Source organism: Sorex fumeus, unplaced genomic scaffold (genome assembly GCF_029834395.1).
Source record: "Sorex fumeus unplaced genomic scaffold, SorFum_2.1 ptg000050l, whole genome shotgun sequence".
Classification (NCBI taxonomy): domain Eukaryota; kingdom Metazoa; phylum Chordata; class Mammalia; order Eulipotyphla; family Soricidae; genus Sorex; species Sorex fumeus.
Genome location: NW_026606107.1, coordinates 9,445,453 through 9,467,072, shown reverse-complemented (window position 1 = coordinate 9,467,072; position 21,620 = coordinate 9,445,453). Strand labels below are relative to the sequence as shown.

Genomic DNA, 21,620 nt, shown 5'->3' with positions numbered 1-21,620 from the left:
TCTGTTTAAGCAAGAACATTTTCTGTTTTTGACCTCTGAAATAACTAAGGACCACAGAATGACCTAGGGAGTATAATTCTTGATTTCAAATGGTTTTCTTTGTTCAGCTTATTTGATGGTTGAGCTTTATTTAACTCCATTGTCTTCTATTGTATTGTGTTTAATGGACTCCCATTATTGAAAAGCTCTGGATAGATTCTTGAGCTTAAAGATACTGTTCTTCGTGGTCCTATGCCAGTTATAGCATTTTTGATTCAGTTTCTAAATTGTATAATAGGATTTATTTCCTATAGGTCTTCATATAAGTCAGTATCCCAAAATTATGGAGTTATTACTTAAATTATAGCATATAGTATTTAAATTTCTAGTAGCACTGTCCTCCCATTGTTCATGGATTTTCTCAAGTGGGCATCAGTAACGTCTCCATTGTGAGTCTTTTTGTTACTGTTTTTGGCATATCAAATATGTCATGGATAGCTTGCCAGGCTTTGCCATGCGGGCGGAATACTCTTGGTAGCTTGCTTGACTCTCTGAGAGGCAGGGGAGGAACCAAACCCAGGTCTGCCACATGCAAGGCAAAGCGCTAATTGCTATGCTATTGCTCTGGCCCTACGCTATCAAAATTCTTATTTTGGATTGATTTATTTTGAGTTCACATCTGGCATTGCTCAGGGTTTATTCTAAATTCTACATTCAGGGACCACCTCAGGTGATGCTTGGGAGATCCTAGGTGGTGCTGGGGATTGTACTTGGATCAGCTACATGCAAAGCAAGCACCATTCCTTCTTTGTCCTCTAGCACACTTTGTTTTTAATAAGCAATCTTTGTAAAAGGTATTTTTATCCCCATTTGTTACTCATTACATATCCTAAAATATGTACTTTCATTCAGTGCATATGTTTTGTGAAAGAAGGGTAATAGGAATCCTACAAGTTTGTTTTAGTTTTCTAATTTGCCCAGGAACCCATATTTTTGATACCATTTCAGAAATCTAATTCAAAATCTTGTCCTTCATGGTATTTATTTCTGAATCGCTGTATCACTTTATCACTGTCATGCCGTTGTTCATCGATTTACTCAAGCAGGTGCCAGTAATGTCTCCTTTTTCCCAGCCCTGAGATTTTAGCAGCCTCTCCTTCCTCATATTTCCCAACACTGCCGTATTGGAGGCTCTTTCAGGGTCAAGGGAATGAGGCGCGTTATTCTTACTGTTTTTGGCATATCGAATACACCACAAGTAGCTTGCCAGGTTCTGCCATGTTTAAATCTAAATAAAGCATTGAATTCTTCTTCATGTTTCTTTTATTTAAAACATAGACCTATTGGTGTTGGAGACAGAGTCATGATTTCTTGATTGTTTAATCTTTGTGATTTACTGATTGTCTTCCAGTTAGAAAATCACTTATTTTTTCCCTCTTTTAAGTTGCAGGATAACTAATCACATTATCTTTCTCTGTACTTTTTTTTGTTTCTGTGTTTGTTTGATCTGGGGGCCACATCCAGCTGTGTTCAGGGATTACTCCTGATTCTGCACTCTGGAATCATGCATTGCAGGCTTGGCAGACCATTTGGGGTCCCAGGGATTGAATCTGTGTTGTCTGAGTGAAACAAAAGCACCGGACATGCTGTACTATTTCTCAGACCCATATGTCTCCATATGTTTTGCATATGCAAATTGACTTCTTAAATTGAACAGGCATTTAAAGAAGGTAGTGTACATGTCTGGGTTTTTTTTTTCAATCCAAGATGATATTTTTCTTATTGGTCATACACTTTCCATATTCATATAAATGTGCAGGTACGTGGTGACATCCGTATTCTATGTAGTCTACATTGCAGAACTGAGTGGGAAAGAGGTTAATTGCTGTATCAGCACAGGTAAAGATATATAATTAAGTTGGGCATAGGAATTAACTAGTTTTGTAGATGAGCTTCTTATTGGCATAATTATGACGGTATATCTGTAAGAAAATCTTTTTTGAAAACTTTGTCTAATTGGAAATAATATCAAATTACACCTATTCTTTCCTATTTGTTTCTTAAAAATACAAAGGTCCCATGAGCTTAGAAAAACGTTTTTCTCTAAGTTGAAATATCCTTTATATTAACTAGTACAGATTATCCAGTTAATCCTTTAAACCCTATACTTGTCTTTATCAGAAGTTCCCTATATTTTTCTATACTGTCACATTTACAAAACTGATTTTTGTGAAAACATAACGTTCCCCTAACATTCACTTTGTTAAATTTTCTAGAGAATAGTAGTAAATGTAATTTGCTACAGACTTGAATAGTATTGTTAATAATGACTGCTTTCATAAAAAAAGAAGAAAAATTGCAAGGGGCATTCAAAAATGCAGAGTAAGAATCATCAAGCCATGCTCATTATTTTTACTCCCCCTTAAGACTTAAAATGTTCTATATATTTCTATGTGAAGCTATGGTGAGCTAGATAATTCATAATAGCTTGGTTTATGATTCATTATAGAAACTTATAGGAAATAGACATTTTAATACATTTTATTATTAAATTTTTATCTTCATGCACTGACCAAAAAAAAAATCACAGCCAACTCAGCTATTGTGACCTGTTATCTTACTAATGAATACCCTGCCAAACCAAGCCATACTAATGAAGACAAGGCTTTATTTCAAGAGTGTGAGCTGATGACTGCAGAAGGAAGTCTATTTTAAGTAATAAAAGAACGATTTATATAGAGATATAGGGTAATTAGTTGACCACGTACTGAGCTCTTTCTGTGGAAATCTGTGCTAGATGATTTGCAGAGTTGAAGAGCAATAAAATATAACACCAAATCAAGAAATATGGTTGGAAATAGTAAGGATGTTACAGGGTAAGCGATATGGCATTCATATAGTAGCACACTCAAAAAATAATTAATTTTGCTTCAGTTTTCGTTAAATAACCACATAGTAATAAAATCTGTTAGACAGTAACACAGAATAAAATTATCATAATAAGTTAGAAATGAAATACACAGTACCCACCTTTCCATCATTCTTTCAAATAATTTCTTAATTGTTTGCTTTTGCCTAATTGTCATTGAAACCATCCCAAAGCTTTGATATCCATTTATTTTTATTTTATTTGCTAATAAATCCTGCATCCCAAGATTGCTCTTTTCCCTTTTATACTATAGTAAGAATATCTTTAAAATTGTTTCTCATAAGTTCCTACTAACTATCTTTAATGTCATATATTTTTTATGTAAGAGTACTGATATTTATTCAGCCACTGATTTGGCTGATTGAATTGGGAATGAACTCCACCTTACTTTTTTTTCATTTTTTTATAATTTTATTTGTTAAATTACTGTGAGAGAAGTTACAAAGCTTTCTGGTTTAAGTCTCGGTCATACAATGAAACACCCATACCATTGCCCATTCTCTACCACAAAAACCCCAGTATACCCGAATCCTGCACCCTCCCTCTACCTGCAGGGCAGATGATTTCCACATTACTCTCTCTACTTTGATTACATTCAATATTTTGACACCAGACACACCATTAGTATTTGGGATTTTACCCCAATACTCAGATCTGCCAAAAAGGCAACGGTAGACAATTTGTTTTCTATTTGTTTTTTATTTGTATGTAGTTGTGTAACATATGCAGCAATCACAATGATATCCAATCACTACTAGAACAGCTGCTATTTTTTTAAATGGAGAGTGAAAAATTTTTGGCAAGAAAAATGTGGAGTAATTGGAACATTCCTTATGTGAATGTAAAATAGTATACATTGTAGTGGTTTCTTAAAAATGTGGCATTGCCATATGATACAGCTTTCCTCTTCTGGGTATGACATAAACAGAATTAAAAACAAGGGCTTGAATAGGTATTTCTATGGTAATATTCATTGCATATTCACAGTAGCTCCAATGTAGAAACTTTAAAAATATGGATGATCAGTAATGGACAAATAAAATGTGGCATATACAAACAGTGGAGTATTAATCATCTTTTCAAAGTGAAATTATGACATTCTACAGTATGTTTCTGTTTGTGAAGACAATTTACTAAGTGAAATATGTCAGAAATAGAAAGACAAATAATTATTCCACTTACATTAGTACCTAAAATAATCAAATAATACAAAGTAGAGTAGTGGTTGGTTTCTAGATGCAAGGGTGGTTTAGTGGTGCTTGTCTAATTAACTCTGAGTTTCTGTATGGTATGATGAATGAATTTTGGAGCTGGACAGTGATAATATTTGCAAATAAAAGCATGATCTTACAGAATTCCATATAAGTACAGTTAAAATGAATAAAATCGCAATTTTTCTCCAACTTAAAATCTTCACAGATGCATCATTTGCAATATTAGCAGTAATAATTCACACAAATTCAATTCAAACCAGCACAAAAATGCAGTTAAAGTCTATAAATATTGTAGAATAACATATAGTATAAATGCATCCAGATGTAGTTAAACATCAGTGTTGTTGCTTGCTTCACTCTTAAATAGCTGCTCCTTAATACTGAATTCTAATTATGGTTTAACCATTTACTTGAAATATTGAAGTTTCCTTAAATTGTTAAAATCACAAGATTAACCACTAGTTTTTTACTCCATACATAAATGTCATTAAATCTACAAAAGCTATTAATTCAAAATATATATCTATAACAAGAGCAGTTCTTTGTACTTTTAATAGTGGTTGTAATTTTTAAGGTTATATGTAGAAAATAAAATTCCACTTGCATTTTGACTTTATATTTTAAAACAGATTTTATAATTAAACACATGGCAATAAAAGTCAACAGTTTTAAAAAACTATACATTTCTGAGTACCCATGTAAGTCATTAGCAATATTCATGGTTCTACTAATCTCTGTGCTAATTTAAAATAATTCAGTATCTGTTAAAACTATTATCAGAACTTCTATTTGGTGAGCCTACTCTAGGTTGATTACCAATATACCAGGTTGATTAACTAAAAGTATCTGAAAGAGCTGGACTTGCTTTTTTTTAAAAATATATACACATTTTGATAGTTATTTTGATATTTTTAAAATAAGTACTTGATTTGGCAAATCTTGATTTGCCGCTGGGCTTGAATACTTGATGTTAAAGCTAATGAGTAATTCTCCTTAAAGAAATAGAGCAAAAACGAAAAAAAGCAGTAAGAACAGAAAAAGCAGTATTTGTCCACTCTGAGAAATGAAAGAATGCTCAATTGGTCCTGAGGTGGCAGTTGAGAGGAATTTTGTGCCGTTAAATGTTGTCATGTTTTCAAGTTTAAGTTTTCTTTTCACAGGTTGTTAGACTATATTAAGTAGACAAGTAAAAAGTCTTGTATTACTTGATCTTTTACACAAAATAAATTGTATACCAAAATTGAGTGCAAAAGGGGCACAATTAGGTTGACATAAAGAATTAAGACAGTTTCTCACTGGAAAACAAATTTAGCAGACTCATTGTCAGCCCTAGTCATGTAGGACCCAGAAAGGCATTTTTGATGACATAGTTAGAACTAAGGCCAGGAAAACTTATATTGAAATTGTCTTCTCCCCAAGAAAAATCTTTGAGAGAAACTGTAAGCACAAAATTCTGACAACTTCTAGAAAATTCATAGGAAAATACTCTATTTCTTCAAATGGTAGAAGATTGAAAAAAAACTGTGGGTAAATTGTGATATTATATTAAATTGTAGCATATACAAGAATATACACAGCGGGTAGGGCTTTTGCCTTACAAGCAGCCAACATGACCGACCCGAGTTCGATTCCTCCGCCCCTCTCGGAGAGCCCGGCAAGCTACCGAGAGTATTCGATATGCCAGACACAGTAACAACAAAGTCTCCAATGGAGACGTTACTGGGCCCGCTCGAGCAAATCGACGATCAACGGGAGGGCCTTTACCTTACCTTATACCTGTAATATTATATCCAATAATGTAGTAGTGTTTAAATAAAATATTAACGTGCCTGAGTAGGGCTTGCTCTTGGCTTACCCAGGTTCAATTCTCAGGCACTAATATGATCCCCTGAGACTTGCTAGAAGTGATCCCTTTGTGTTCTGATTACTACTGGGTGTAGTCACCAAATCAGTAAATAAATTAAATCAGTAAATGGATAAAAGTAATAGGAAGACAAAAAGCATGCGTAGTTGTTAGTATACAACTAATATCTTATCATTACAGTCCTTAAATGTGCATTATGTTTCTCAACTATGTAACTTATGTTGTAGCTGAAGAAAGCAATGATTTGCAAACATCCCTTAATTTTGTTTAAATAAAGGTCTTTAACAATAGAATTTATATAATGCATTAAGATTGACAGATTATAGTAATTACTAGATACGTATAATGTAGCATTTGTGATGGCTTCAGTATTAACCATTTTATAAATATACAAATAAGAGAAAAATAAGTCATAAGTAGAGGTCTTTGCTAATAGAAATGAATTTTTGTTCATATCAATAATTTAGGTGCATTTATTCCAATAATGAAATCATATTTCTTCACTCTATTTTGTTATGCCTTTTTTTCTAAGGATAATCGATTATCGATGTGCGTTATGTTAGATTTCTTTCAGAACTTTACCTTATGTGACATAGATATAGTTCAATTTTGTTTTTTCTGAGTATGGGGCATATTGTTTGCTCATTTTATTATATAAATCCTGGGGTGGGGAAGGGAAATATATGAAGGGCTTTTCCTTGGAGTATGTTAGCCTTTCAATGTACTCTTTGTCGACCTACTTACATGTGTCCTGAGTCTTTTTACTATACTAGTCACACCATTACAATTTTCTTATTAACATGAATATCATGTTTGTATGTGATAAATTCATATTCTCCTGTAATGTATACATATACACCTGATGTTTTCCCTGTACATTTTTTCTTATTTATTGCAAAGAACAATGTGCTGAAGTTGACTGGATCATTTGCTTGTTTATTAATTCTGATTCTTTTATATGCCAATTTGGTGGTATAATGTGAGGTCAGCTTTGGTAGTAGCATAAAACCCAACAGTTTTCATAATGTATGTAATGTTAGGGACCTAAATATATTCTCACTCTTGATCATCAGTTCCAAATGGGAAGCTATTTGGAGATACAGTATTAGATTTTATTTGTGTGATAGCCAAGGACCTTGCTTCCTACCTTCCTCTCTTTTCCTTTCTTTGTACCTTTTGTGATCTGATCTCTGTAGCTGGGTCAAGGCATTTTTATCCTTCAAATCAGTATACATCAGTACTAAATTAGGAAGAGTGAAAATAATTATCGATTTTAGACTTTAAAACAATAAAAAATGATGTGTGCAACTATAATTTGTTATTCAAAAATTTAAGTGAATATTTATGAAAAATTCAGATTTGCCATAATGCACAACAGTATGGAAGTCATTCAGAGTGGCTGAAGGATATGGGCAGGGATAATAAATAAAGACAGGGATTTTAGATTATGGAAATGATTTGACCTGTATGAAAATTGGATGCTGAAGTAAGTTGTCATTACTTCTAATAGACATAATGATCATCATCAGGATAATATGTTTTTTTCAGTAGTATAAGTATATGTACATGAGTCATAATCTAATGACTATTTTATAAATAAGAAAACTGAGATGTGTCATTCTGTAGCTCATGCAAATCAAAGTTTAAATGGAGAAAAGTCTCCATAGAACCTTTTTACTGACTGCCTAGTTGTCACTGAGTTTTCCTAGGTATAATGGGAAAAGCCAGTGTTAAAGTAGGGTCTTTGTTATGAAATAGCTCAGATTGAATGGAAAAAAAACTACTATGTTGACATGCTTACAGATAAGTAACATGGAAAAGACTAACTTAATTAGTCCTGAGACAGAGCAGTCTTCAGATAGAACATATTTCGGTGGATTGTCTTGACTTAGGACTGGGGATTTAAATGGAAGGTAAGGGTTAAAGTTGGGGGTGGGGAAGTATGTCAAACAGGAGAAGATGCTTAAAGTGATAAGTTAAAGCAGATATAACCAGACTAAAGAACAGAAGTAAAAGATAAATGTCTGCTCTTAAATGACTTTATTTGCAAAATCTAAAATTCTGATTGCCTTTTTAGCAGATGAGGGAAGTCTTAGCAATAGAAAATTTAAATGGATAGAAATTATCTTGACAAATTCAAATACTAAAAACAAATCTGTGTGGAGAGGTTAAGGAAATTAAATAATTTGCTCTAAAGAACAGGACACACAAGATGGGAAATTTCAATTTGTGGAAGGACACAAAGGATAGTAAGTATATTTTCATTTTTGACTGAGGACAAAGTAAGAAAAAAATAAGCTTAACTCTCAGCAGAAGGGAAAATTACCTACCCAAGGGGTCCTCACAGAAAAATTGAGTGTGACTCCCATAGAAGATTAAAACATTGTTGTCTGAGGCTCTCTGGCTATGTGTTGATTTTTTTTTTCTTTTGCTCAAAAAGCCTGCCTTCAGAACCAGAGTCAATTCTGAAGATTTGGGGGCTTAAATGAATATACTTGAAATTTTAAAAAATACCTTACATGACAATTAGTTATCCATATACTTTTTGTATGCCTAATGTTCATTCGAACGTCTGCCCTATCAACTTCTTTGTGACTCTAGATAACCTCGGGCCGATCGCACGCCCCCCGTGGCGGCGATGACCCATTCGAACGTCTGCCCTATGCCTAACTTAAATTTTAGAAATGTGTTTAACATATCAAATGTATTTTATCTTTCATAGTATAATTCATAGAACAAGAAAGCAGTTTAAGGGATTGGAACATGTGTTTTGTGTACAGAAAACCAGAGTTCAATCCCAGGAATTTTGTTCTCCCAGACAGTCGTCCCTGAGCACAGCTGGGTGTGTACTTCCACAAATATATAATATTCATATTCATCAGAAAAGCAAATTATCATTATATGTGATATAATCAGGTATTATTTTGTTTTTAATCATGTACCCTTTCAGAAAGTTTTTAAGCATTAGTTATGTATAATTAATAAGACTAGTTATTAATCATTATATATCTAACATTTTCCAGATAATAGAATAATAAAAACATAAAAGAATAAAAGTACATTTATAACTAGAGTTTTCAAATAATAGAAAGTCCTTTTATCTTTTTCAAACATTTCCAATTTCTAGAATGGTTTGGGGAGTTTCAGTATTTCAAAATATGTATATGATAAGGCATTACAGAGTCAGAATTTTATTCATCTTTTTGCATCTTGTATAACAGTCTCATTCTATTGCCTAATTGCTGTTCCTGATATTTAAAGATAGAGAGAATATAGGCAGGGATGCTCAACTTTACTAGAATTTACTGAAGACAAACATGAAACAGTTAACAGTACCTCCACCAGTGACATTTTTGACAATCTGGGTATGTATTATTAGAATGTTTGATGTTAATGTAAAATGACATATTTTCACTTAACCAGATAAAAAGTGGAAGTAAATTTTATTTTTTAATGATGAACTCAAACACTTATTTGATTTTGCACATACTCAGATTTGATTACTTTTTTTTTCTACTCCAAAACATGTATATATATACATCTAGCTCATGAGTAGGAATAATTTATTCACTAAATACTGTTGATGGTTAATATACTTAGCTCTCTGATGACACTGATAAATAAAGTTTGTCCTGAAAGAAAAACAACAGAATGTCTAAAATATGTGAATGTTATAGAGGCAATGTAAGAGACAAGAGGCACAGTACTATGAAGTGAATACCTTTTAAATGTAAAAATTATCTCCCCTTAAATAATTGACCTTAGAGTCATACACTTATAGAAAGAGTACTAAAAGTTGACATATTTGTCATGATTTGAACATCAGTTTGGAACATTAGACATTAAAATCAACTCTGTTTGAGACCTTTTTTTTTTTTCGGGTCACACCCAGCGATGTACAGGGATCACTCCTGGTTCTGCACTCAGGAATTATCCCTGGCGGTACTCAGGGGACAGTATGGGATACTGGGAATCAGACCAGGGTCGGCCGCGTCCAAGGCAAACACCCTACCTGCTGTGCTATCACTCCAGGCCCTGTTTGAGACTTTTTGAAAAATAAATACTATATATAAGTTTGAAGCTTTGCCTCCAATCACAACTAAACTGTTGTTCAACTTTGCAAGAGAGTCATCTGGATGCATCTCATCGAGCTTTTAAGGACATATCATAATTATTAAAAAGCACAGGGATACTCTGTCCATAGCTCTTTCTGATTTTCACAAACTAAAATTATGACTTAACTAGAATGCCATGTCTTATTTATCATCTTAAAAAGTAATCACTGGTATCATTAAAATTCTTTAATTACATGAATAGATTTAAAAAAGATTTTCAATTAAAAGAAAGAGAAATATTAGTTTAAAAGTTAAGTACTTACAAGTATATGCTGGAAGTTCAACTATTAAATAACTTACAACACTGACATATGAGCACATTTCTAGTGTTATAGTCTATTTATGGATTTTATTAATTTGCTTGCTTCTTTGTTTGTTTGGGGGCCATATCTCACTGTGCTTAGGAATAACTCCTAACGCTACTCAAGAAGTTGGGGATTGAATCTGGTTTCATTGCATATAGTGCTAGTGCCTTAGCCACTATAGTATTTTTCTGAACCTGATTTGTGGGATTTTTGACCAGGATAGATAATACAGTGGGTACAGTGCTTGCCTTCACACAGCTGACTGGAGTTTGATCCCAAGTATCCTATCTGGTTCCCCAAGCACTTCCAGGAGTGATTTCTGGGTGCAGAGTTAGGAGTAACCCCTTAACATTATAAGTTGTTGTGAAAAGCAATAAAAAAAGATATATATTGACCACAGAGATAACAAATAGAATGATAATGTATAACTTTGTGTCTTGTTCTTTTTTTAAAAAAAATTATCTTTGTAGCCTTCACAACGTATACATCAATTTGATTTGCTTTAGATAAGAAATATAAAATTTTATTTTTCCTGTGCCACATCTTAATGTTTATAAAATTTAAGAGTTCATTTAATTTGTAAGAAAATTTTATTTTTCTTATTATTTGGAATAGCTTAATTGTTCTTAAACATGCACTTCATGAAAATACTAAATCTACCTCTCATTAGGAAAGTGAAACTCCCATTGATTATTTCACAGTGCCAAGCTTCAAGCCATGATGACGTTTACGGAGCTTGTTTTTTTGTCCTTAAAGCTCGTCCTTGAATTTTGCCATTTCAACTTGTAGTATTTAAATGTGTTTAAGGGATCAGCACAATAATTTTGTTCTTGTGGGATTAAAGCAATTGTAAAATTCTAAAATAATAATTGTGATCACTTGAACTATCAAGATTGTACCTCCCGTAGATGTTTGTTCTGAGCTCTGAGATTAATATTTCATTTCAGTTTTTCTATCGTTGGGACAAAAAGAGTAACTGAAAAGCTGCATTGCAAAAAAATTCCATATGATATTGATTTGTTAAATGTGTTGATTTTATTTTCTTAGTGACTGAAACAATAAGGATTAAATTATTCTGTAATTATCTAAATGCCTTCCACAGGCTTTTCATAACCCTTCTTGTCGAGAATCCCCATTCATTCTAAGCATAGTAATCCTTAAAGCCTAAAACCGTGCATCAGTATGAACATCAGTGCACAAATCCATCATCTAAGGATTATAGAATTAAAATATCCAATAAAATGATGGAACTTGATACTTTATGCATATTTCCTTTTTTAAAAGTAAATTCTTGATTTCATTTGCAGTTAGTAAAAAATATGAATGCTCATTAAAGAAATCACTTTCTCACATCATAATTGCTATGCTTTATTTATTTTTTCACATTGTAACTATATATTATTATATAGTGCCTCTGTAAAGGAGACACATAAATATGAAATGTAACCAGACAAATTTAATAGTGAGCAGGCAAATAAAATTTGGCATATTATCCTGATTGCGCTGTCAGATTCTGTTGAATTGTCAAGATAAGCAGTCTTTAGTTTGGTGCCAGAAAGATACCACAGAGCTGGGACTAGCCCTCAGTCACTGCCAGGTGTGCCCCTTCTCCATGAAAAAGCAAAACAAAACAAAACAAAAAAGAGGAGACTCTAGTTATTTTTTTATGTCTAATGCAAGTAAAGCGTGTGCTCACTCATTTTAATAATATTTGTAAGTGAATTGAGCTTTCAAGAAAAGCTATATAAAGCAAAGAACAAAATGCTGATAACATAAGAACACATTATCTTGGTCTATTATTAGCAATAGTGAAGTGAGTTGTCTTCTCATAAAGATAATAGTTCATTTTGTCATGATGATTTAGACATTTTTAATATCAAAGCTTTTTTGTGAAATTAATTTTTTAAATTTATGAGAATACTGCTAGAACCCATTGGAAAATTGCCTCCTTTTTTTTGTTGTTGTTGCTAGGTGAGTTTTTCTTTCTTTCTTTTTAAAAGGTTTGGAATCAAACCTAGCACTTACTTCTGATGCTGAACCTAAGGGTCACTACTGTCAGAGTTCAGGGAACCCTATGAATAAAAACCCACTGGGGATTTTACTAGTGGCACCCAAGTTCAAGGCAAGTGCCCCACCTGCTCTGGCCTCTAAATCATTTGTTTTAAATGAACTATAATAAATTGAACTTATTCATTAATTCATTTCACTTGTTTAAGGAAAACATCTATTGATTTTAAAGATACTGAAAAATTCTGTTTTCTTACAGATCAGAGATACTAAGTCATCTGATCAAAAAACAACCCTCTTGCATTTTATTGCGGAAATTTGTGAAGAAAAATATCGTGATATCCTGAAATTTCCAGAAGAACTGGAACATGTAGAAAGTGCAAGTAAAGGTAATGATTTGTAACTGCTTTGAAACAAGTCTTCTTATCATATCATAAGTACAAGGATTAAGTAATCTATAAAATTATATTTTATTACTGATAGAAGAAAGCCTGAAGATAGTTCATATTACCTTATTATTCAGAGAACAGTCGCTTCAGTTATCTGCTTCTGACTTTTTAACACTGCTAGATTATTGATACTTTTATATCTTGTTAGATAACAAATTTATTTACTTAATAAACACACAGTAATATATAGTTTGGAAATGAATCAGGCCATTGGGCTTCGGATGATATAAAAATGATAGTGTGACAATTCTTGCTTAAATACATTTAAAAGCTAGAAGGCCAGAAAAGACATATATATATATATATATATATATATATATATATAGACAATTTATAAAGTGATCATTAAAATGAGGAATTCTGTGTGAAAATATGCTGCATTGTATAGTTTATATGAGATAGAGAGTACTTTTGAATCTTTCAATAAAAAAGTTTTGGAAGAAGACGAAAGACTGAAACGTGAGGGTAGAATGTTTGTGGACATGGCAAAGAAGCTTGATTTCCCCAGCAAAAATAATATGAGCGAAGCACCGTGACAAAATATGATAGGATAGGTGATGGTGTCTTTAGCTATTAAACAGAGCAATAAAGTGGCTGTCTCAGAGACATAAATTTTATACTACGTTGTCTGATCTTGATGTCTTAGGTAGAAGGCCTGTATTGAAATTTTAGAGTAGACTGTTGGTCACCAGAGAGGAACTGTACAGGGTGAACAAAATGTGTTCAAGAGTTTATATGTAATTAATTTTGTGATTAGTATCACCAATTCTTACAAGAAGTTTAGTAGTAAGAAAGAAAGGGGCTGAATCAAGGAAACAATTTTTGAAGATGAGAGTATACGTGTGAAAAGTATATTTTCCATCCTAATAAGAATAATTTGTCATAAATATTTAAAATTACACTGTAGTAGCATCATTTTTTTATAAGTTTGAGGCCATTTAGTAAGTACTCAAAACCATATGTTTCTTTAGTTTATTGCAAATATATAAACCTGTTGTTGTTCTTTGAAGGAATACAAAGTATATTGAAAAAACATAGAAAATTATTTGTGTAATATTGTTCACTGCTCAGTACTGTTTGAGTTCTAATAGCCATCAACTTCTCAGTATATATCTTTAATTTAATTTAATTAATATATCCAATTTTGTGGTCCAAAGACTGTAGTAATGCTAACAAACTAAGATCCCATTTATTTTCTTTTCTTTTTGAATATAGTAATACCTTATATTACAATGGGAAATTGTACTCACTGTATCTGAAAATTTATAGCAGATTTCCGACAAATGTTTTTCCAAAGAACTTGCTATATCATTGCCTTGGGTTTAAAAACGTACCTTTGAGTCAAGAGATGTATTTGCTAACAGGTAACTAATATATATTTATATTAATATATATTTGCTAACAGGTAACTGTAGCACTGTCACACTGTCCTCCTATTATTCATCGATTTGCTCGAGCAGGCCCAGTAACGTCTCCATTGTGAGACTTGTTACTGTGTTTGGAATATCAAATACATCACGGGTAGCTTGCCAGGCTTTGCTGTGCGGGCGAGATATTCTCAGTAGCTTGCCGGGCTCTCCCCGAGGGGTGAAAGAATCAAACCCAGTTTGTGTAAGGCAAACACCCTACCTGCTCTGCTATCACTCCAGCCCAAAAACAACTGTAGGAAAATTAATATTATAATTTGGAACATGAGACATTTCACACTTAAGACCAATGCATTTTGGAGGAAGAAAGCCAGGAGTGATAAGGGTTTACTCCTGGTTCTGTGCTCAGCAATCTATCTCTCATGGTGGGCTCAGGGGACCATGTGTGGTCCTGGGGATCAAACCTGGATTGGTTGCCTGCAAGGTAGTACCTTACCCACTGTCCTTTTGCTCTGACCCTGAGATCAATTCTTATGTCAGGTCATTTCAGTCAGATTATTTCATCATCACTTTTTGACTACTATCTACCAAACTATTCTCCTATAATTTATTTTTTCAATATAGATTCAATATTTTGGGAAGATGTATATCAAGGACAAATTTAAACAAATTCTTCTGTTGATTTTCAGTGCTGATTTTGAGTTCTTAAATTTTGGGTCTGGACATAACATCCAGTAGTTAGGGTGACCTGGCAATGAAGCCTGCCTGACTACAGTTGATTCCTGCCATCTTACATGATTCCCCGAGTCTTCCCTGGAGTATTCCTTGAGCATTGAGCATGGAGTTAGCCCTGAGAACAGCAGGTTGTTCCACCTGTACCCCCCAAATTCTCATAACGAGTATAAATTAATATATCTCACATGCATATTTGTTTTCAAAGAACCAGGGATAACTGATAGGAAATCTAGAATGAATCTTGTATCAGCATTGAATTTTAGCTCTCTCTTTATAAATATATATATATATATATATATGATACCATATGCAGTTTTAACTACCACTGCAGGCAGTATTATCAGTTGAATATTTATGATATGTTAAAATTCTAACCCTAGCTCTATTATTCACTAGTTATATAACCTTCAACATTAGTTACTTAACATTCCAAGACTTTTCTTCCTCATATATAAAATGGTAAAGAACTTATGACAAAGATGAGCTAGCAGGGAAGCCTCACTCCAGCTCTTGCATTTGAAGGGGCAGTTAGGAGTAAACGCTGGACAATAAGTCACTCCAGGAACAAGCAGACAGTAAGTTTCTCCCAATGGATAAAATGGGCCTCACAAGAGCAATGGGAATTAAATTTCTCCCACAAATCAGATGGGAACCAAATGGTCAAGATAATATTGTAAAACATAGGGTCTGACAAACAAGATCTGTGTCTGGGTAGCTGAATAAAAATATGGGGAAATATCTCCAGTAGAGAGAGCCCGGCAGGCTACCTAGAGTATCTCACCCACTTGGCAAAGACTGGCAAGCTACCCGTGATGTATTCAATATGCCAAACACAGTAACAAGTATCACAATGGAGACATTACTGGACTCGCTCAAGCAAATTGATGAACAACGGGAGGACAGTGACAGTGACAGTGACAGGGTATACCTGATTTCAATTGTATTAATCAAAGTAAGTCCTTCAAAATATATTGTATACACACTGTGTGGACAAAGCTTAGGAATTTACTTTTGTGGTATGAGCCAGGTTGAGTCCACAGTAATCTCTCAAGTGCTGGTTTTTTCCAGGTCAGATTTCTATAACATCAAGGTTTAATGATTCCACATATTCGAAACTGTAGCACTGTAGCACTGTCCTCCTGTTCATAGATTTGCTCAAGTGAGCACCAGTAACATCTCCATTGTGAGACTTGTTGTTACTGTTTTTGGCATATTGAATATACCACCGGGAGCTTGCCAGACTCTGCCGTGCGGGTGTGATACTCTCGGTAGCTTGCCAGGGTCTCCGAGAGGGACAGAGGAATGGAACCCAGGTCGGCTACATGCAAGGCAAATGCCCTACCAGCTGTGCTATCGCTCCAGCCCCCAGTATATCATCACTGTCACTGTTACTGTCCTCCTATTGTTCATTGATTTGCTTGAGCAGGCCCAGTAATGTCTCCATTGTGACAATTGTTACTGTGTTTGGCATATCGAATATGTCACGGGTAGCTTGCCAGGCTTTGCTGTGCGGGCGAGATACTCTTGGTAGCTTGCCGGGCTATTGTAGAGGGTCAGAGCAATAGAACCTGGTTTGGCTAGGTCAGCTGCATGCAAGGCAAATGCCCTACCCACTGTGCTATCACTCTAGCCCCCAGTAATTCATATCCTTAAAAAATTTTTTTAAAGTAAGCTATACAAAAGAGATAAGGAGAGGAGAAAGGCAATATTAACTTACAATACAAGTTCAGTGTCCTTAGAAGGATCTGACCTTACAAATTAACAGAATCTGTTTAGGAACAAAGCTGATTAACTGTTTGGGGAGGAGAGCACAGAGAAGAGGTTACAGATAAATAAAGGATGGGAGTGACTCAGGAGCATTATGATGGGTGTTAACAGGATAAACCTAAACTCCCTGTGGCAAGGGTGAAAGGAAAAACCATTGTTATCCTACATCAATGACCATAATAGCTTTACTAGCTTTTCCCAGGATAAATTCCAAGGAATGTTACCAAACCACATACAAAATAAGGCTACTTGTTTAAATTCATTTGGGAACAATCTAGTAAAGAGAGTTAAACAAGTCAGTAGTTTCAGTAATATGTATGCAGTGTCTGTAATCTGCTCCTGTGCCCCTGGACCCTTCATGGGCAGGCCCCTGTGCCCCGTAACCTTTCGCACATATTCAAAACAGTTGGTAAAAATCTTAGGAAATATACCTATCGCAATACTGTCAAGCTTATTTTTATATTCAAGTATGTTTCTTTTATATTTCTTTCTTGTAACAGCACAATCTATCAGTTTCAAGAGCAGTATGTGTTATATTTTGATTATTTTTGTTTGTATATGTTTTCCTGCCAGTTTATTCAAAATACAGTTGCCAGATATTCCCTTTCTGTCTTACTGTTAGCTTGGCAGAAATTCCTGCTCTCAAGTTATTGGACTATTTATTTTTCTTTTTCTGTGAAATTCAGATTGAGCTCTTAAATCTCAAATTTCTAAAGCACATTCAGTCTGCTTGCCTCCCTCTTTCATTTTTTTCTATTTCTCATTTTATTTTATCTAGCTATGTTTTCTGTTAAGCCTTTTTAATTCATTTTTAATAATCATGCCTCTTTATAATTTCATGCTGTGTCTCATGTCTAGAAATTTCACCTGCCCTCTCCTGAGACAGCTATTGTTTGTCTGACAGTTTGTCAGAACCCTTTTCAGTGTTTTTTGTATATGTGTGTGTGTGTGTGTGTGTGTGTATGTGTGTTTGTGATGGGTGCGGGGGCCGGGGGGGAAGCACTGGGCCCTGCCTAACTGTGGTCAGAAGCTATTCCCAACTCTTTACTGGTGATTGCTCCAGGTGGTGCTCTGAAAACAGTGAATGTCTAATAGAATTGGTTCTATGGCATATAAATAATTTCAGCTTTTCAAGTTATATACCAAGTTCCTTTTTCCATTTTTCAAATGTTTTTATTAACAAAGCCTTAGGTTAAAATAATTTTGAATTTATTTTTTGAAGTGAAAAAAAAATAAATCAAAATAAAAGGTCAAGGACCTTAATTCCTCTCTATTCTTAAAATATTTTTTAATCTACCTTATCTCGTTTACTTCATACACATTACTTTGCTATTTGAATCACATCCCAACACCTTCAACATTAAATATGGAACACATACGTGCATACGTATATAGCCTTGACTTTTTTAAAAAGTGAAAATAGACAAATGCTGTATAATTCATTTAATTCAATTTTATTTTATTTTCATTTTGGGGCAGCACATGTAGGTCTGATCAGGACTTACTCTTTCTAGGTGCTCAAGGATCAGTCCTGGTAGGCTTGGGGACCATATGGAGTGCCTGAGACTAACCTGGGCAGGCCATAGACAGGGCAAGAGCCATACCCACTGTAATGTCTTTCCAAGTCCTATGATTAATATTACTTGGACACTGTCACTTAGTGATGTGTTCTCCTTTAAAACTTCAACAAAGAGGAACATTTTCTTTGAAAACTGAAAAGCTAATAATAGTATGATGTGAACTTACTGATTTAATTATGTAGCTCATATTTAAAGATAAGTTGTGTTTGTATTAATGTCAGTACTACTCATTTAGGGGGATTATTAGAATCCATATAGTTGGTAGAGTAAGTTTCTTTTCTTCCAGGTATACCAAATAAATTTATGTCAGTTCAGTACTAAAGTTGTAGGCCCAAATTAACTGATAAAGGAAAAAAACACGTTGGAGCAAAAGGAAAACTGTAGTATGAAATATGTTGAATTCAATAAAAAAAATTACTTTGCAGTTATTCCTTATAATGTGAAGTTACTTAAATTTTGTGGCTTAATGCATGATATAAACTGAGTATAATTGCCTTTGAATTCTGAAACTTACGAGTTACAGATTTTGTGAAATATTTTATTGTTTTATATCAAAAGATATTATGGATTAGAATGAAGACTCCACAAAATTATAAGTTATTTGGCTGACAGTGGTTTGTGCCACACCTGGAGGTGCACAGGGCTTGTTCCTCACGTGTTCTATAAAAATCAAATTTCAAAGAAATATTTTTCTTATATCAGATCTCTAGGGATGTCTTGTCTTCCATCATATTCCATTGTGCTTTCATATCTTCCACCAAAATGGGTGGGAAACATTTAAAAAGCACTTTTAAAGAATTATAAAGAAACTTTAAATTATTTTTATTTCACTCATTTATCCTTTGGTGATGTAGGGGGTAGGGTGGATTTAAACAGGCAGGATGAGGAATGGAGTACTTGCCTTTTTTGCTCTTTTATTTATTTATTTTTTTGTTTGGGGTCATACCCAGTGGTGCTCAGGACTTGGCTCTGTGCTCAGAGATCACTGCTGGTGTGCTCCAGGGGCCATATGGGGTACAGGGGATCTAACGGGGTCAGAGGTTTGCAATGCTAGAGCCTTCCTTCTCTACTATTGCCCTAGACTTGGAAAGCTTACATTTCTTCTAAGTAGTTATCCTCATTAGCCTTTATGAAGTTTCAGATAGGATATGAAATTTTACCAGCAGTGAAATTAAGGAAATAATATTGTTTTCTATTTTATGTTTGACATACAAGGAAAATGAAATGATGGCTACAAAGATGCTGATGCCTTGTGGCCAGAAACATGGTAAAGGAGTTAAGGTGCCTACTTTGAATGTGATGGACCCCAGTTTATACCCTTGGTACTACATCATCCCCTAGCACTGCCAGTTATACTTCTGTGGACATCAAGTTCTCCAGCATAACTTGGGGACCATATAATATTTTATATATACACATATTTTATATATACCCATGTATATAGGTATGTATATAATAAATATATATTTATTATATAAACCATTGCTGGTTTATTACACATTTTACCAGTTCCCATGAACATCACTTTAACTTTCAACTTTGAGGATTTTCAGTTTAATTTAAAGCTTCCAGTATTTTATAGAGTAGCTACAGGGATTACACCTAAAAGGTTAGGTTTAATTAGAACCATTTCATTCTACAAGTAAATGTATAATGATATATTTGAAGGCACCATTACTCCTAAAGCTTGCATAAATCCCAAACGGCATTTGTTTCAAAGCAGTGTCGTCTTACAAAATAAAAGCTGGCTTGGAGTCCTATAAACAGTGGTAATTTCTAATGAACTTAATTGTTATATATTTTAATGACTAGTTATATATTTTGATGTCTGTTATGTTTCCATGTCACATTAGTAAGTGATAAAATTTTTATCTACTCTGACTTCAGTACAGGATTATTAATGATGAAAGTTCAAGTTAGAGGAAATGTTATAGGGTACAATCTATGAGATAAAGAAAAAGTAGAACAATTGCAGAGAAAAACAGTTTTGGGGAATGAAAGAAAAATAATTAAAGCAACCTTTTCTTCACTTCTAGAACGGGCAAAAGTTCATATTGACCCTAGTTAAGGAAGCCAAGATAGTATTTAATTCAAATTCATCATTCTGCAGTTGAAAATTCAGAGGGCCAGAGTGATGATAGGATTTTCCATGATCAAACTACTGGTGTGGCATATGTGTGTGTTGGGGGGGGGGGGGTAGACAAGGTTTCTAGATTTTGTCTATTGTTTTAACTTAAGATATTTCAGCTCATTTTCCCTGTATATATAAAATATATATTAGAGATTTGTGTTCACATCTTGGAAAAACAAGTGAAAGACTACTGGAATACCCATATTTCCTGTGTGTGGTGATCCTTCCTCCCTCTAATGCCATTTTAACTTAATTAACTTCTCTCTTTGTCATTACGTCACCATAGTCTTTTTAGCGAGCGATAGTACAGAGGTTATGATGCATGCATTCCATGACATGTGCTACATCTGCTACTGTGATTCAAATCCCCAAACTATGTATCACCAACCGCCCGCCCCCCCCCCCCCAGCACTGACAAGAGTGGTTCCCGAGCTCAGAACCAAGTATACCTGAGCACCTCAGACTTTGATCTCCTGCCCCTCCCTTCCTTCAAAAATATGTGTACAAAAGTAGAAAAATATAACCTATTTAGTGGTATAACACACGTATTACTTGTACTTTTTAATCGCGTGCTTTCCATATGACTTATAGAATGATTAAGTTTCTGGGTTGCAAGGAATATGCCCCGTTTTTTCCTGTGGTCTCAGTGGTTGGGCAGTATTTCAAAAGTAAAAATGTTCAGTAAATGCTTATTGCACTGATTATTTCCTGTCATTGTAATATAACAGTCATATTTTAAAATAAAACATTTTGGACAGCTAACAGAAAGTTAACTTTGAACTGCTACTTACTGTAAATATGAATTGAATTGAGAAACCAAATACACTAAGGAGAACTCTGGGATTTAATAGCGTTGCTTTTTCATATTTTATTCCATTTTTTAAAAAAATTGAGATTATGAACAATTTGGGATGGAGTGATCGCACGGCAGTCAGGGCGTTTGCCTTGCACACATCAGACCCGGGTTCGATTGCTCCGCCCCTCTCAGAGATCCTGGCAAGCTACAGAGAGTATCTCGGTTGCACAAAGCCTAGCAAGCTCCCCATGATGTATCCGATATGCAAAAAACACTAACATCAAGTCTCACAATTTGCTGTGAGACTTTACTGTTGCCTGCTCGAGCAAATTGATGAACAATGGGAGCACAGTGCTACAGTGCTATAAATAATGTAGATAAT

General features: G+C 34.1%; 1 protein-coding gene across 4 annotated transcripts in view; it reads left to right on the top strand.

The window, feature by feature from the left end:
- Positions 1-21,620, top strand: part of DIAPH2 (diaphanous related formin 2) — a 760,781-nt gene that overhangs the window by 385,700 nt on the left and 353,461 nt on the right. For all 4 annotated transcript variants that reach the window (XM_056124107.1, XM_056124108.1, XM_056124106.1 and 1 more), the window contains one exon: positions 12,673-12,802. In XM_056124107.1, the coding sequence (XP_055980082.1) occupies positions 12,673-12,802 (130 nt within the window). The remainder of the gene's footprint in view (positions 1-12,672; positions 12,803-21,620) is intronic.